Genomic DNA, 17,218 nt, shown 5'->3' with positions numbered 1-17,218 from the left:
CATACATGTCCTGCACCACTCTAACATACATGTCCTGCACCACTCTAACATACATGTCCTGCACCACTCTAACATACATGTCCTGCACCACTCTAACATACATGTCCTGCACCACTCTAACATACATGTCCTGCACCACTCTAACATACATGTCCTGCACCACTCTAACATACATGTCCTGCACCACTCTAACATACATGTCCTGCACCACTCTAACATACATGTCCTGCACCACTCTAACATACATGTCCTGCACCACTCTAACATACATGTCCTGCACCACTCTAACATACATGTCCTGCACCACTCTAACATACATGTCCTGCACCACTCTAACATACATGTCCTGCACCACTCTAACATACATGTCCTGCACCACTCTAACACACATGTCCTGCACCACTCTAACATACATGTCCTGCACCACTCTAACATACATGTCCATAACACTCTAACATACATGTCCTGCACCACTCTAACATACATGTCCTGCACCACTCTAACATACATGTCCTGCACCACTCTAACATACATGTCCTGCACCACTCTAACATACATGTCCTGCACCACTCTAACATACATGTCCTGCACCACTCTAACATACATGTCCATAACACTCTAACATACATGTCCTGCACCACTCTAACATACATGTCCTGCACCACTCTAACATACATGTCCTGCACCACTCTAACATACATGTCCTGCACCACTCTAACATACATGTCATGTACCACTCTAACATACATGTCCTGCACCACTCTAACATACATGTCCTGCACCACTCCAACATACATGTCCTGCACCACTCTAACATACATGTCCTGCACCACTCTAACATACATGTCCTGTACCACTCTAACATACATGTCCTGCACCACTCTAACATACATGTCCTGCACCACTCTAACATACATGTCCTCCACCACTCAACATACATGTCCTGCACCACTCTAACATACATGTCCTGCACCACTCTAACATACATGTCCTGCACCACTCTAACATACATGTCCTGCACCTCTAACATACATGTCCTGCACCACCCTAACATACATGTCCTGCACCTCTAACATACATGTCCTGCACCTCTAACATACATGTCCTGCACCACTCTAACATACATGTCCTGCACCTCTAACATACATGTCCTGCACCACCCTAACATACATGTCCTGCACCACCCTAACATACATGTCCTGCACCACCCTAACATACATGTCCTGCACCACTCTAACATACATGTCCTGCACCACTCTAACATACATGTCCTGCACCACTCTAACATACATGTCCTGCACCTCTAACATACATGTCCTGCACCACCCTAACATACATGTCCTGCACCACCCTAACATACATGTCCTGCACCACCCTAACATACATGTCCTGCACCACCCTAACATACATGTCCTGCACCACTCTAACATACATGTCCTGCACCACTCTAACATACATGTCCTGCACCACCCTAACATACATGTCCTGCACCACCCTAACATACATGTCCTGCACCACTCTAACATACATGTCCTGCACCACTCTAACATACATGTCCTGCACCACTCTAACATACATGTCCTGCACCACTCCAACATACATGTCCTGCACCACTCTAACATACATGTCCTGCACCACTCTAACATACATGTCCTGCACCACTCTAACATACATGTCCTGCACCACTCTAACATACATGTCCTGCACCACTCTAACATACATGTCCTGCACCTGCACTCTAACATACATGTCCTGCACCACTCTAACATACATGTCCCGCACCACTCTAACATACATGTCCTGCACCACTCTAACATACATGTCCTGCACCACCCTAACATACATGTCCTGCACCACCCTAACATACATGTCCTGCACCACTCTAACATACATGTCCTGCACCACTCTAACATACATGTCCTGCACCACTCTAACATACATGTCCTGCACCACTCTAACATACATGTCCTGTACCACTCTAACATACACGTCCTGCACCACTCTAACATACATGTCCTGCACCACTCTAACATACATGTCCTGCACCACTCTAACATACATGTCCTGCACCACTCTAACATACATGTCCTGCACCACTCTAACATACATGTCCTGCACCACTCTAACATACATGTCCTGTACCACTCTAACATACATGTCCTGCACCACTCTAACATACATGTCCTGCACCACTCTAACATACATGTCCTGCACCACTCTAACATACATGTCCTGCACCTCTCTAACATACATGTCCTGCACCACTCTAACATACATGTCCTGCACCACTCTGACATACATGTCCTGCACCACTCTAACATACATGTCCTGCACCACTCTAACATACATGTCCTGCACCACTCTAACATACATGTCCTGCACCTCTCTAACATACATGTCCTGCACCACTCTAACATACATGTCCTGCACCACTCTAACATACATGTCCTGCACCACTCTAACATACATGTCCTGCACCACTCTAACATACATGTCCTGCACCACTCTAACATACATGTCCTGCACCACTCTAACATACATGTCCTGCACCACACTAACATACATGTCCTGCACCACACTAACATACATGTCCTGCACCACACTAACACACATGTCCTGCACCACACTAACACACATGTCCTGCACCACTCTAACATACATGTCCTGCACCACTCTAACATACATGTCCTACACCACTCTAACATACATGTCCTGCACCACTCTAACATACATGTCCTGCACCACTCTAACATACATGTCCTGCACCACTCTAACATACATGTCCTGCACCACTCTAACATACATGTCCTGCACCACTCTAACATACATGTCCTGTACCACCCTAACATACATGTCCTGCACCACTCTAACATACATGTCCTGCACCACTCTAACATACATGTCCTGCACCACTCTAACATACATGTCCTGTACCACTCTAACATACATGTCCTGCACCACTCTAACACACATGTCCTGCACCACTCTAAAATACATGTCCTGCACCACTCTAACATACATGTCCTGCACCACTCTAACATACATGTCCCTCTAACATACATGTCCTGCACCACTCTAACATACATGTCCTGCACCACTCTAACATACATGTCCCTCTAACATACATGTCCTGCACCACTCTAACATACATGTCCTGCACCACTCTAACATACATGTCCCTCTAACATACATGTCCTGCACCACTCTAACATACATGTCCACCACTCTAACACACATGTCCTGCACCACTCTAACATACATGTCCTGCACCACTCTAACATACATGTCCTGCACCACTCTAACATACATGTCCTGCACCACTCTAACATACATGTCCTGCACCACTCTAACATACATGTCCTGCACCACTCTAACACACATGTCCTGCACCACTCTAACATACATGTCCCTCTAACATACATGTCCTGCACCACTCTAACATACATGTCCTGCACCACTCTAACATACATGTCCTGCACCACTCTAACATACATGTCCTGCACCTGCACTCTAACATACATGTCCTGCACCACTCTAACATACATGTCCTGCACCACACTAACATACATGTCCTGCACCACTCTAACATACATGTCCTGCACCACTCTAACATACATGTCCTGCACCACTCTAACATACATGTCCTGCACCACTCTAACATACTACTCTGTCAGTCCAGACTTCCTCGTACAATGACACAGTTCCTCTATCGGAACCCTATTATATGCTCTCTCCAGATCCACAAAGACACAATGCAGCTCCCTTTGACCTTCTTCTCTGAATTATTAAGTAGTGAAAATAGCCAATATACAAGCTGTGCGCTTGTATATTCTGTCTGGGTCCTGGCTGGGCAAACGTCTAATCTCACTTTTGGGTCTCGACCTGAAGACGTCTGAGAACCACTGGTTTATAGGAGCCAGGGTGATGTTGGTCTGAGAACCACTGGTCTATAGGAGCCAGGGTGATGTTGGTCTGAGAACCACTGGTCTATAGGAGCCAGGATGATGTTGAGAACCACTGGTCTATAGGAGCCAGGATGATGTTGAGAACCACTGGTCTATAGGAGCCAGGATGATGTTGGTCTGAGAACCACTGGTCTATAGGAGCCAGGATGATGTTGGTCTGAGAACCACTGGTCTATAGGAGCCAGGGTGATGTTGGTCTGAGAACCACTGGTCTATAGGAGCCAGGATGATGTTGTTGTATAGTGTTGATTTGGTTGACTAAAACTATGCCGAAAAATGTTCGTCAACTACCACTTTTTACTGACAAAACTAAGACTAAATATACTGACAATGTCATCAACAAATAAAAACTAGAGTAAAATGTTAGGGAGGGACTAGTGGAGAAGAGATCCAGTAGAACTAAAAGACAAGTCATTTAATGTTTGGTTGCATGCTGAAAATAGCAGATCTATTTTCAGCATGCAACCAAGTGTAAAATCAACCGTTATGACTCCATCAAAGGCCCGCCGAAATACATTTTAGTCGACCAAATCAACTGTAGATTTAGCAGACATTTAGTGATATTTAGTCAACTATTAACACTAGAGTAACACTAAATCCAAACAGCTGTAGTAGTCGCGTAGAAACTCTCTGCGTGACCTCTGACCTCAAAGTCTGCGTCGCTGAAGTGGTAGCGCTGGTTCCAGCCCAGCTGCAGGAACGTCCTCCTCTCCAGCAGCACGCTGTGGAAGAAGCACAGCGCAAACAGCAGCTTCCTGTAGGGGGCGCCGCTGCCGACAGAGCAGCGGCGCGGCTCGGGCGTGGTCGCCAGCTCGTACACGCGACTCACGTTGGCCTTCACCCCCTGGCAGGGAGAGAGAGAGAGAGAGAGAGAGAGAGAGAGAGAGAGAGAGAGAGCGAGAGAGAGAGAGAGAGAGAGAGAGAGAGAGAGAGAGAGAGAGAGAGAGAGAGAGAGAGAGGACATTAAAATAGGTAGGTTATAACACAGTTTGCTTTGAAACATGAAGATATGATCATACGTGACACTAAATCATTTGGTGTGACGTTCCAAATAGTGAAAAAATCATACCTTTATTAATGATGAAACCATTAATGTTCATGGATTACATAGAAAATAGTATCAGGAAGAGTCACAAATATTTGTGTAATTTCAGAGAAAGTTTTGTCACAATTAATTAAAAAAGAATATATAATATATATCTATCTATCTCTACCTGAGGTGGCTCGTTGGTGATCTTGATGGCGGCCTGCAGGATGGAGATGGGGAAGCGTGGGTGTGGAGCGGAGCTGAGCCACAGCCTGAAGTCTGGGTGGACCTCCTGGTCCTGGAGACGCTCCACCAGCTGCTCCAGCTCTGCCATCCACGACAGGCACAGGTGGCAGTTGGCCAGGAACACCCAGTGACCTGGAGGTCATGATGACGTGATGTGATGTGTTTATTTGGACAACGCACATTTTCATTTGGTTTTAACCCATTTAGACCTGAGGAAGATTCTACAAATGCCTTCTAAATCCGGACGGTTTTCTGAAAAACCCATGTTTCTATGTCAGTAGTGCTCAACCTTTACCATGTCAAGGACCCCCAAAAAGATATGTAATTGGCCGCCGATCCCCATCTGAAAATATGTTGTTCCAGGGACCCCCCAGAAGCAAAGATTTGAGTTAAAAACGTTGGCTCTGAAAGAATATATATTCAAAGATATCCACCACATTTTCACGATTGTTCAAAAATAGCAGATCTACATGCTCGCTAGTTGAATTTGGATTACCCATCGATGATGGCAAAGGTGGACGGGTTTCTGAACTGCCCACAGCCCTCCTATGAGACACCGAGTTGAAAAAGCAGACTGAGTTGAAAAAAAAAACTGTGCCATTTTATCATGATTATTAGTGAGGACCTATTATATGAAGATAGGTTGAAAAGTGGTGAAGTGGTCCTTTAACCCATTTTGGGTGGGAACCCCTTTTGGTGTTAGCATTATGTTATGCTTTAGCTATTGAAAAATAGCAGATCTACAAGCTCGTAGCGCGCCACCGAGTGGCGCGCTACGAGCTTGTAGGTCTGCTATTTTTGAAAAATCGAAGAACGACTGACATAGAAACATAGCTTTTTCAGAAAACTGTCAGGATGTAGAAGACATTTTTAGAATCTGATCTCAGGTCAGAATGGATTAAGTAAAGAAAGTGAATCGTACTTGTTCCACCACTGCCTAATCGAATCCATTGCATCCGAAAAGCAACGCTGCACCGATCTATACGAGCGCCGATTCCATTAGGACGCAGCTTTTGTTTATTAATGGATCGGCACATCCTGCAGCAGTTCCATCACAATTTAGTCCCGACGCCGTCCTGCGTTCAGAGTAATCAGTCGTCAATCGATCCAGGGGAAGCTTTTATCACCGTAGAATTATCACTGTACAGAGACTCCATCAAGCTTGCTGGCTGGGTGTATTCCAACGTTTGGGTGATTTGCAACAATTGCGCGTGTAGCAGAGTGGCTTACAGCTTCAGGCTGATGTGGCCTCAAAAGTCTAATATCTCCCCTGAGCCATATAGGGATATTCCATTGCTTTGGCTTAGCTAAATAAAGAATAAAGAAATAAAGAAACCTTGAACCTTTCCACGCAGGAGACCTGGGTACGATTCCCGGGTATTACTGCGTGCGTGAGGAAGGTGTGGTGTGTTGTGTATGATAACGAAATAAAGGAGCCTTTCTCTCGGCAGAATCGTCATTTGGAAGTCAGGGGTTCTCAAAACGTTTCCATGCAAAGCCCCCCCTAGTCATAGCCTCTGGCTCCCTTAAGCTCGTATCCATTAAAAGGGACATTTCACCCCTTTTGCAACCAGATCTTATTTTAATGTTTAGGAGACAAAAAAACACTTTCCTGGGATTTAGTGGGTAATTCTAGAATTTCAAAGTGACTGTGATGTCATGGACACTGGCCTCACTGCTGCTGGATTAGCTACAATGCCCATAATGCTTTACTGTACTCCCCCCATCTTGTGGAGAGGGAGAGGACTGTCTTACTGAGACAACATGTAGTCCAGGAAGGAAGTGAGACCAGTGTCCATCGACACTTGAGGCATACTGTTATTTACAAAACCACATCTATAGCTCACAACGCATTGTGAACTTGTAGATCTGCTATTTTCACTAGTTTGGGTACCAGAGAAAAGCCTACATATTTTTATATGTTTTCCTTCTGTGTGTGGAGCTAAAAGGTTTGGAAACCACTGCATTAGAGCCACAGTCGGCTATACCGCAATTCTTATTGGCCTTTCATTGAGCGGTGACTCATTAATCACTTCATTAATCACTGCTTCTTTCACCTGAAGGATGACTAAGTGGTGTGCTAGAGCCTGGTTGCTAGGCGACCACACAGTGTTGTCAGTCTGTGATAATCAGCAGTGGTGGAAAAAAAGTACTCGCATGTTTTACTTAAGTAAAAGTATCAATGCTGCAATCGGTTGAAAAAAGAAAAGACAAGAAAGGACAGCGAACGGGAGGCAGATGGGCCACCCGGGGCCCATCAATGTCCGACAAATGCCACCATTGGTATTTTGGAAAATGTAAAGCATCAGGGATAGAATAATCAATGAAAAATAATTATAATAATAGATGAAAAAAGTGATGAAAAAAACATGGGCACCTCGTGCAATTAGGAGGGCAGTATGAGTCACCGGAAAAAAGGACGGGTATTTCCGTTGACTGTAGCATGGTGAAAATGGAGGTTGACGTTACAAAGGGTTTGTATAGGAAGGAGGCGCGGCAGCTAAAATGTCTATCAAATATCAAAGTACTGAATCAAGCAATGTCTGGGGGGTTCATGTAAGCCTGAGTAGACGATGAAATTACCAAAAGTTATTTATTTTTTTAGTTAAAAAGAACCTTTGCTTGGTATTCCAGCTGCTCCTGCCCCTGGCCCTTATGGGCAGGATGCTTACCTTTCTCCACTCCTCTAGGACCATGGCCCTGGCGCAGGGGGCCTGCCCCTGGCCCATGGGCAGAGTGCTTACCTTTCTCCATTCCTTCTAGGACCATGGCCCTGGGCCAGGGGGCCTGCCCCTGGCCCATGGGCAGGGTGCTTACCTTTCTCCATTCCTTCTAGGACCATGGCCCTGGCACAGGGGGCCTGCCCCTGGCCCATGGGCAGGGTGCTTACCTTTCTCCATTCCTTCTAGGACCATGGCCCTGGCGCAGGGGGCCTGCCCCTGGCCCATGGGCAGGACGAGGAGACGCTGGCTGGCGCCGCACGCCTCCGCCAGCTCCGCCAGCATGGCCGTCGGGTCTGCCCCGCCGCGGGACAACACAAACACCAGGGGGCACCTGTTGCTGGACGCCTCCAACACCTGGCGGTGGGCACAGTATACAGCTGAGTTTTAGTCGACCAAGACGTATTTTGGCGGGGCCTTGATGGCGCCGTAATGCCTGATTTTACACTCGGTCGCACGCTGAAAATAGCCGATCTACAAGCTCACGTTGTAGATCTGCTATTTTCGGAGGGCAACACCGGAGCGCGACCAAACGTGTGTGCGTGTGTGTGTGTGTGTGTGTGTGTGTGTGTGTGTGTGTGCGTGCGTGTGTAAGGAGGATCCACTCACAGCCTGCATGTATAGCGCTGGCGGTTGCCTGTAGGAGGCGTCCAGGTTGTTGGCGATGAAGGAGGAGACACAGGAGGACACTCGGTCCGGCCGCAGTGACCTCACCACCAGCATCCTCTGGAGCTCGTCACAACGCTCCTCCCACTCCCCTGAGAGAGAGAGACAGAGAGAGAGAGAGGTTAGGGCAGTACTTCTCAAACATTTTTCTGCCAAGGACCCCAATCTAAAAAGATATATAACGTTGCTGTCCGGAAGAAACCACCTAAGTCGGTTTAGATTTTTATTTTTTATTTTTTATTTTTTTTAAATGCTATTGAATACCCTTTGTCTGTGTGTTGGTTAAAATGTTTACCAATGGAAAGTATTAAAAAGTCCTTTGAAAAAAAGTAAAACCTTCTAACTCCATTGATTCCTCAAACTATCTGCCAAACCAGCTAAGTCTACGCATTTATCCATCTTTTTTTCAAAGTAACTAGTAACTATAGTTTACAAATAAATGTAGTAGAGGAAAAAGTACAATATTTGCCTCTGAGATGTATAGTGGAGTAGAAGTAAGTACGTATTGGAAATTGGAAATACTCAAGTATAAAGTACAAACACCTCAAAATTGACTCTGTAACTTTACACCAGCGGTTCTCTACTGACCGGGTAGACGGGTGGTTTCGGGCTCGGCGCTGCTGTACCACTGCCTCCAGGCGTCGGGGTGCATCTCGAAGGACGCCATGACGCCGTGGAAGTTGGCCAGCTTGTCCAGCTCCGTCACGTCGTCCCAGCAGCCGTCCGGCAGCCAGCCGGGGAACGGGTTGTCCATCTGCCCCGCCTTGTCCAGCACCTGGAATAGACGGAACATACGCTGAAGACCCCCCCTGCCTTAACTCTGAGAGTGTATGTAATCCTTTTGGTTCCATTTGTACACTCTCAGAGTTACAGACCTGTTATGGTCATTCAGGGCTAGCACTTTATGCGTTTCTTCTTTCTGGTAATTGTATTGTCCGAAAACTAGAGTTCTTAACATGCCCGAAAATTAAGATCTTACCCCCCATGCCAAAGCGGGAGTCAGAGTCAAGACTGAGTGTGGGTGGGACGGGGGTCGAGTCCGGGTCGAGACCAAGTCCGAGTCAAGACCAAGTCCAAGTCAAGACCGAGTGTGGGAGGGGGTCAAGTTCGAGTCGAGACTGACAGGAAGCGAGACGGAGTCAAGACAGAGACCAGATTTCTTTTTTTTTCTCAGGTACAGAAAACACTGCGAGAGCAGACAGGCACGCCAGCTGCACTCCGTTACATAACAAGATAGCTGTCTAAGCGCCAGACAGTTCTCATATAATGTTAATGTGAATGGGCTCCTCATAATATAGATATGAGATACATGTATTCCATTGCATTGTAGTGACTCGAGTGGACTCGGTGGGGGAGAGTAGGGATGGAGCTCGATAGCCGATACCCGAACACAATTCGATAACAAGCTTATTGAGTACCCGTTATCAATAAGCTTTGGGCTTATTAGCCTGTGATTGAGCATAGCGGCCCATGACGTCATGTTTAAACAATCAAGACAAGAGGAGATCAAAAAATAAATGTAATCATCCATGATGGCAGAAACGTTCTAAAAGTGTGTAGATACCTGCCAACCGAAGCCCCTGCCCTTTTACCCATCTGTAAAAAACTGCCTTCTCCAGACCATGAATGCAGCATTTACTATGGTGAAAGAAATGCAAATACTCTCCTTTCCGTGCTATACCTGAAGGCAGCATTCAGGAGAATTGCCATTTTCCGGACTCTCCCGAACTTGAACACAACATTTTGCCAATTTGTCCTTTGTAGAAATCCATGTCGTACGTCACATCTTCAGTAGCTACAGAGTGCACGGGTCACACCCCGAAAATAATAGCTAATCTACAAGCTTTCAACGCATCGCGTTGCAACGCGTTGAGAGCTTGTAGATCAGCTATTCTTTGCAAAATGTGCCCTTTTACGGAATTTCAGCCCCTGCCTCTATAATATTCTCTGCACGTGGCTGACTACAACCCCAATGTGAACGTGTCCAGTGTCCACTCACCAGGCCTCCTCGGAGGAAGAAGGCGTACTCGTCTGCGTTGATGCGGCCGGCCGCTTCCAGGATCTTCACGCACATGTGGAAGCTGAAGAGCAGCGTGTGGTCCTTCAGCAGCCCCCAACACGCACGGCTGCACGGGAGAACCCACACACACACACACACACACACACACACACACACACACACACACACACACACACACACACACACACACACACACACACACACACACACACACACACACACACACACACACACACACACACACACACACACACACACACACACACACACACACACACACACACACACACACACACACACACACTTATCGTTGCTGTCGTACAGAGACCTCTATTCTCTGTCGGCGCTTTTAAAAGGGGGCTACAAAAAACAATCTTTTTAACAAGGCATTGTTATACAGGGCCAATACTTTTGCACTTTTACTCAAGTGCATATTGAATTCCGGATGTTTACTTGCAACGGAGTATTTCTACCTTGCAGTATTGATACTTTTATTTTTCTCTCCTTTATTAACCCAGGGTAGTAGCTGAGCACAAGTGCTCATTTTCAGCAACGCCCTGCACGTAGAAACACACGTTAAAACCTGAGAGCTGACCAGTACAACCTCAGTCTTATACTGTTGGCCAATAAGCAGCTCCACTGGAGCAGTTGGGGGTTCAGTGCCTTGCTCAAGGGCACTTCAGCGGTGTTGGGTGAGTGATGTGACTGATGACCAATCACTTCCTGAACCAGATTTGTCTTGCCCGTCCGAGGAATCGAACCGGCAACCTTTCGGCAACAAGGGCGCTCATCTAACCCGGGGGGTTTTCAACCTTTCTATACCAAGTACCTCCACAGTAAATATCTGGCACTCCAAGTACCACCTTAAAGGTATATTCAGTGATTTCACTTAATTCAAATATCACTTATTTTTTGGATAATCCTCCCTACTATAAAGTGTGCTGACCATATAAGGAGTTCCTCCCTGTCCCCAGTGAGCCCCTGGGGTCAAAAAAACCCTAGTTTCGGTTTGGGCTTTGGGTGGCAAAGCCTTCATCCAATCAGGATGCGAGGGGCCTTCCTCCAATCATGATCGAGTGGGGCGGGCATTGGTGCACGTGCTGTTGGTCCGTTGTACTTCCCCCACTGTAGAGCGTGTGCATGTGCACATCTTGTTACCGGGTGGACAGGGTTTTTTTTCCAAATTACCCAAATCACTGAATGCTCCTTTAATAACTGATGTTAAAATACAGGAGCGTAGAGCTGCCACATCTACGCAATCTATCTATTATTAACACAGGAGGAAAATGTAATTTATTCTTTGAATTGTTTTGTTTTTGTACCATTCCTAAGCCAATTTTGCTGCTGCTCTGACCCACAACTGATAATAGTTGTAATGGGATTAATCAGTTCTCAAATCTTCTGTTAATGGCTAGTTGTGCTGTCATGCTCATTTCAGAAGTAAATGCAATTTATTCTTTGAATTGATTTGTTTTTGTTCCATTCCTAAGCCAATTTTAAGCCAACTGCAGAAACAACAACACACATACACACAAGGAAAAGAGATCCAACGTGAATGTGAGGGAGGGTATGTTTCTTTTCCAGTGGATCAAAATAAGGCGTCTTGCCAGAAGAGTCACAAAAGCGACAAGGTCTGATTGATATTTACGCAGGGAGATGGTTTCAGGAAGAACACCAAATAAGGAAATAATAAGAAATGGACCTATAGGGCAACTGTAATACCAACTGCTAATATTTCTAATGTGATTGATCCGTTCTCAAATCTTCTATTAATGGCTAGGTGTGCCGTCATGCTCATTTCAGCACGGCTGGAGAGCCTATTTCAACCAATTGCTTGGTCAGAAGAACTACCTGTATTAACCCATTTTGGGTTGGAACCCCTTTTGGTGTTAGCATTATGTTATGCTTTAGCTATTGAAAAATAGCAGATCTACAAGCTCATAGCGCGCCACCGAGTGGCGCGCTACGAGCTTGCAGGTCTGCTATTTTTGAAAAATCGAAGAACGACGAAACATAGCTTTTTCAGAAAACTGTCAGGATGTAGAAGACATTTTTAGAATCTGATCTCAGGTCAAAATGGGTTAACTCAATGGTCGCCAAGGACTTATTTAACTTCTTTTTCATGATGTCCTGGAGCGCCAAGGACGTGTTTTTCGTGTTTTATAACATGGTAAAAAAATATATATATATATAAAATAAAATAAAAGATATATGGTGGCGGTCAGGGACTTTTGGCGCCCCCTGATGGCGGTGAATGAGTTTTAATATAAAATAAATATTTCATTCCACTTGTCTTTGTTCTCCTCTGAGTACCACCAGAGGGGGCGCTCAAGTACCACTAGTGGTACTAGTACCAGTGGTACTAGTACCAGTACTCCTCTGAGTACCACCAGAGGGGGCGCTCAAGTACCACTAGTGGTACTACTACCAGTGGTTGCCTTAGGCCACCGCCGCCGCAGAATACTTACACTTAAGTCAAACATTTGAGTACTTTTTCCATCGCTGGTGCGTTCCTGCGTGGGAACGCACGCACGATGTGCTCCCTAAATTGGATTGAAGGCCGACACTCTCAGAGCCAATGTCCTCTGCATGGCACCCACTAAAGGGACACTTTAATAATAATTCACCCCTTGATATGTGTCCTATACAGCTGCCATGACACATCTTACATATATAATACACTATACCTGACCTTGCTCCGTGAGTTACATCTGCTCTCCAGCTCCAAGGCTGGGTGAGTGCTAATAGCCTACATGTACTGTCTACTGTGTCTCGGTACACACACTTTTTTTGAGTGGTGCAACCACTCCAAGGAACAGCAATGTCTGTGTTAACCTATGTGTGTGACTATGTGTTAACCTATGTGTGTGACTATGTGTTAACCTATGTGTGTGACTATGTGTTAACCTATGTGTGTGACTATGTGTTAACCTATGTGTGTGACTATGTGTTAACCTATGTGTGTGACTATGTGTTAACCTATGTGTGTGACTATGTGTTAACCTATGTTTGTGTGTGACTCATGTGTGACTCATGAGTACCAGTAGGGGCGCTGTCGTGCCAGAAACCGAGAGAGAGAGATAGTGCTGCACTGTTGCCTGCTAATGAGAGAGAGAGAGAGAGGGGGGGGGGGGGGGGGGGTATTTGAGTACAAATACCTCAAAATTGTACTTAAGTACAGTACAACCTTGGGTTGTGTAACTCGTGTTGCTACCTGTAGCTGGAAGTGGCCATTCCACTCACTCTCACTGTATACTATATCACAAAAAAAAATTGTGAGTTGGTACATCTCGTCTCTCGGGCGCAAACCTCATATGTCCAAAACTGTTACTTTTCAGGATTAAAAAAATAATATAATATATTAATAAAAAAACGATGGCCACGAAATGTAACCTGGCCCTCACACTGTTGATTTTGTTGAATAAAACTATGATGAAAAATGTTTTTATTTCACTGGCGAAAACCAAGTACCAACCTACAGAATAAAAACTAAGCTATGATGACTAAAACAAAGACTAAAATATACTGCCAATTTCGTCAACAACTAAAAACTAGTTGCCCTGGAGGGACTAGTGGAGAAGAGATCCAGTAGAACTAAAAGAACAGTAATTCTATGCTCAGTTGCGCTCAGGTGTTACGCTCTGAAAATACCAGATCTACAAACTCACAACGCGTTGCGTTGCGAGCTTGTAGATCGGCTATTTTCAGCATGCAAACAAGTGCCTGGCAACCAGGCATTACGATATGATGCTATCAAGGCCCCCACCACAATACATTTTAGCCGATTCAAATCTTATATGTAGTCGACTCAAACTAGACTAACACTAACACATTTAGATGACTAAAACATGACCAAAACCAAATCATTTTTATATGACTATAACGGCACCGAAATTGCCGAATGCCATGAAGCACAGCGAAGCCCAAAGTAAAAATCACACCCGTATGAACGGAGCAGTGTGTGTGCGTGTGTGTGCGCATGTGTGTGTGTGCGTTCACGTGCACGTGCACGCGTGTGTGTTTGCGCGTGTGTGTGCGCATGTGTGTGTGTGCATGTGTGTGTGCATGTGCACGTGTGGGACACACATAGAGACACGCACGGCCACGCTGCTCAACAGTGCCACTTTGGGTCACCCAGCGGTATTGCAGCTGTCCGTACTCAAGCAGACATACGTGGAAACAAACATACATACATAGAGACACACATAGCTGTTCATTGGAGCGCATTAAAAAAAAAGGCGTTTTTTTTTTTACGTGTAGACGGAGAAGGTGTGGTGGTGGTTGAGCGAGACGAGCCTGTCATCCAGCTTGTGGTGGCGAGGGCACTGGCGGACGCTGAGGGCGAACAGCTGTGTGTAGGCGTCCAGGGAGTACTGGTACATGGGGCTGACCACGCCCAGGTCCATCAGCACCAGGAACAGGATGGCCGCCCGCCGCGCGCACGGACGGTACGCCTGGACACATACACATGGTGGGGGGGAGTACTCAGATGTTTTACTCATAAGTAAGAAATGCTCTGTTACAGTAAAACGTGTGGAATTGTACAGAAGTATTGGCGTCAAAATGTACTTAAAGTAAAGTACTTTACCAAAAGTAAAAAGCAGTCATTGTGCAGAATGTATAATTTCAAAATTTCAAATGTATACAAATATTTTGAAAGTAGCAGATCTACAAGCTCACAATGTGTCGCATCGCAATATATGATATGTCCCGTTGCACGTCGGCGCATGTCGCAAGTGATTCAATTCAAAGGAGCTTGTGTGTGTTGCTTTATGTCAAGTCGCAAACACACTATCTTATGGTACTGACCTCTCTGGTATCTATCTATCTTATGGTACTGACTTCTCTGGTATCTATCTATCTTATGGTACTGACCTCTCTGGTATCTATCTTATGGTACTGACCTCTCTGGTATCTATCTTATGGTACTGACCTCTCTGGTATCTATCTATCTATCTTATGGTACTGACCTCTCAGGTTTCTATCTATCTATCTTATAGTACTGACCTCTCTGGTATCTATCTTATGGTACTGACCTCTCTGGTATCTATCTTATGGTACTGACCTCTCTGGTATCTATCTATCTATCTTATGGTACTGACCTCTCTGGTATCTATCTATCTATCTTATGGTACTGACCTCTCTGGTATCTATCTATCTATCTTATAGTACTGACCTCTCTGGTATCTATCTATCTTATGGTACTGACCTCTCTGGTATCTATCTTATGGTACTGACCTCTCTGGTATCTATCTTATGGTACTGACCTCTCTGGTATCTATCTATCTATCTTATGGTACTGACCTCTCTGGTATCTATCTATCTATCTTATGGTACTGACCTCTCAGGTTTCTATCTGTCTATCTTATAGTACTGACCTCTCTGGTATCTATCTTATGGTACTGACCTCTCAGGTTTCTATCTGTCTATCTTATAGTACTGACCTCTCTGGTATCTATCTATCTATCTTATAGTACTGACCTCTCAGGTTTCTATCTGTCTATCTTATAGTACTGACCTCTCTGGTATCTATCTTATGGTACTGACCTCTCAGGTTTCTATCTGTCTATCTTATAGTACTGACCTCTCTGGTATCTATCTTATGGTACTGACCTCTCAGGTTTCTATCTGTCTATCTTATAGTACTGACCTCTCTGGTATCTATCTTATGGTACTGACCTCTCAGGTTTCTATCTGTCTATCTTATAGTACTGACCTCTCTGGTATCTATCTTATGGTACTGACCTCTCAGGTTTCTATCTGTCTATCTTATAGTACTGACCTCTCTGGTATCTATCTTATGGTACTGACCTCTCAGGTTTCTATCTGTCTATCTTATAGTACTGACCTCTCTGGTATCTATCTTATGGTACTGACCTCTCTGGTATCTATCTTATGGTACTGACCTCTCTGGCCGTGTCTATCTTGGCCTCGGTGTGCAGGCTGCTCTCCAGCTGCTTGGCCACCTCCCTGGCCGTCAGCTTGCAGCTGTGCAGCGTGTCCACCAGGGTCACCTCCTCCAGCAGGGAGCCACTGGCCGAGTTCAGCAGCCTGCAGTGCACGAGCGCACACACACACAGGCACACGCGCGCACACACGCACGGACACGCGCGCACACACACACACACACACACACACACACACACACACACACACACACACACACACACACACACACACACACACACACACACACACACACACACACACACACACACACACACACACACACACACACACACACACACACACAGTTATTACAAGTAGACATATATCTTTACAAAATTTGCTGTCAAAATCACATGCGTGCGTGCGTGCGTGCGTGCGTGCGTGCGTGCGTGCGTGCGTGCGTGCGTGCGTGCCTGAGGATGTCGTCCTCCATGTCCTGCAGGTTCTTCCTGCCTGCAGCCATGCTGACCACCAGAGCGTCCTTCTGCTCCTCCAGGTCTGGACACTCCATGCGGAGCACCACGCCAAGCAGCTGCTCCTCCAGACCCTGGAACCAAGTACATTCACTCAAGTCCTGTACCTAGAACCCTAGAACACTAAACACCAGTGATTTACACCCGGACAA

At 45.7% G+C, this 17,218-nt stretch overlaps 1 protein-coding gene across 1 annotated transcript in view; it reads right to left on the bottom strand.

Annotated features, from left to right (window-relative positions):
• Window positions 1-17,218, bottom strand: part of dnah2 (dynein, axonemal, heavy chain 2) — a gene marked incomplete at its 3' end in the record, with an annotated part of 107,870 nt that overhangs the window by 25,658 nt on the left and 64,994 nt on the right. The window contains exons 28-36 of the mRNA XM_079490663.1: window positions 17,007-17,140; window positions 16,551-16,695; window positions 14,899-15,098; window positions 10,624-10,750; window positions 9,213-9,399; window positions 8,568-8,716; window positions 8,129-8,315; window positions 5,180-5,370; window positions 4,612-4,809 (exon numbers count right to left, since the gene is read on the bottom strand). Coding sequence (XP_079346789.1) covers window positions 4,612-4,809; window positions 5,180-5,370; window positions 8,129-8,315; window positions 8,568-8,716; window positions 9,213-9,399; window positions 10,624-10,750; window positions 14,899-15,098; window positions 16,551-16,695; window positions 17,007-17,140 — 1,518 coding nt within the window. The remainder of the gene's footprint in view (window positions 1-4,611; window positions 4,810-5,179; window positions 5,371-8,128; window positions 8,316-8,567; window positions 8,717-9,212; window positions 9,400-10,623; window positions 10,751-14,898; window positions 15,099-16,550; window positions 16,696-17,006; window positions 17,141-17,218) is intronic.

Source organism: Electrona antarctica (genome assembly GCF_951216825.1).
Source record: "Electrona antarctica genome assembly, chromosome: 21".
NCBI lineage: Eukaryota > Metazoa > Chordata > Actinopteri > Myctophiformes > Myctophidae > Electrona > Electrona antarctica.
The sequence above is the reverse complement of the archived record's forward strand: the minus strand, read 5'-3'. Positions and strand labels throughout refer to the sequence as shown.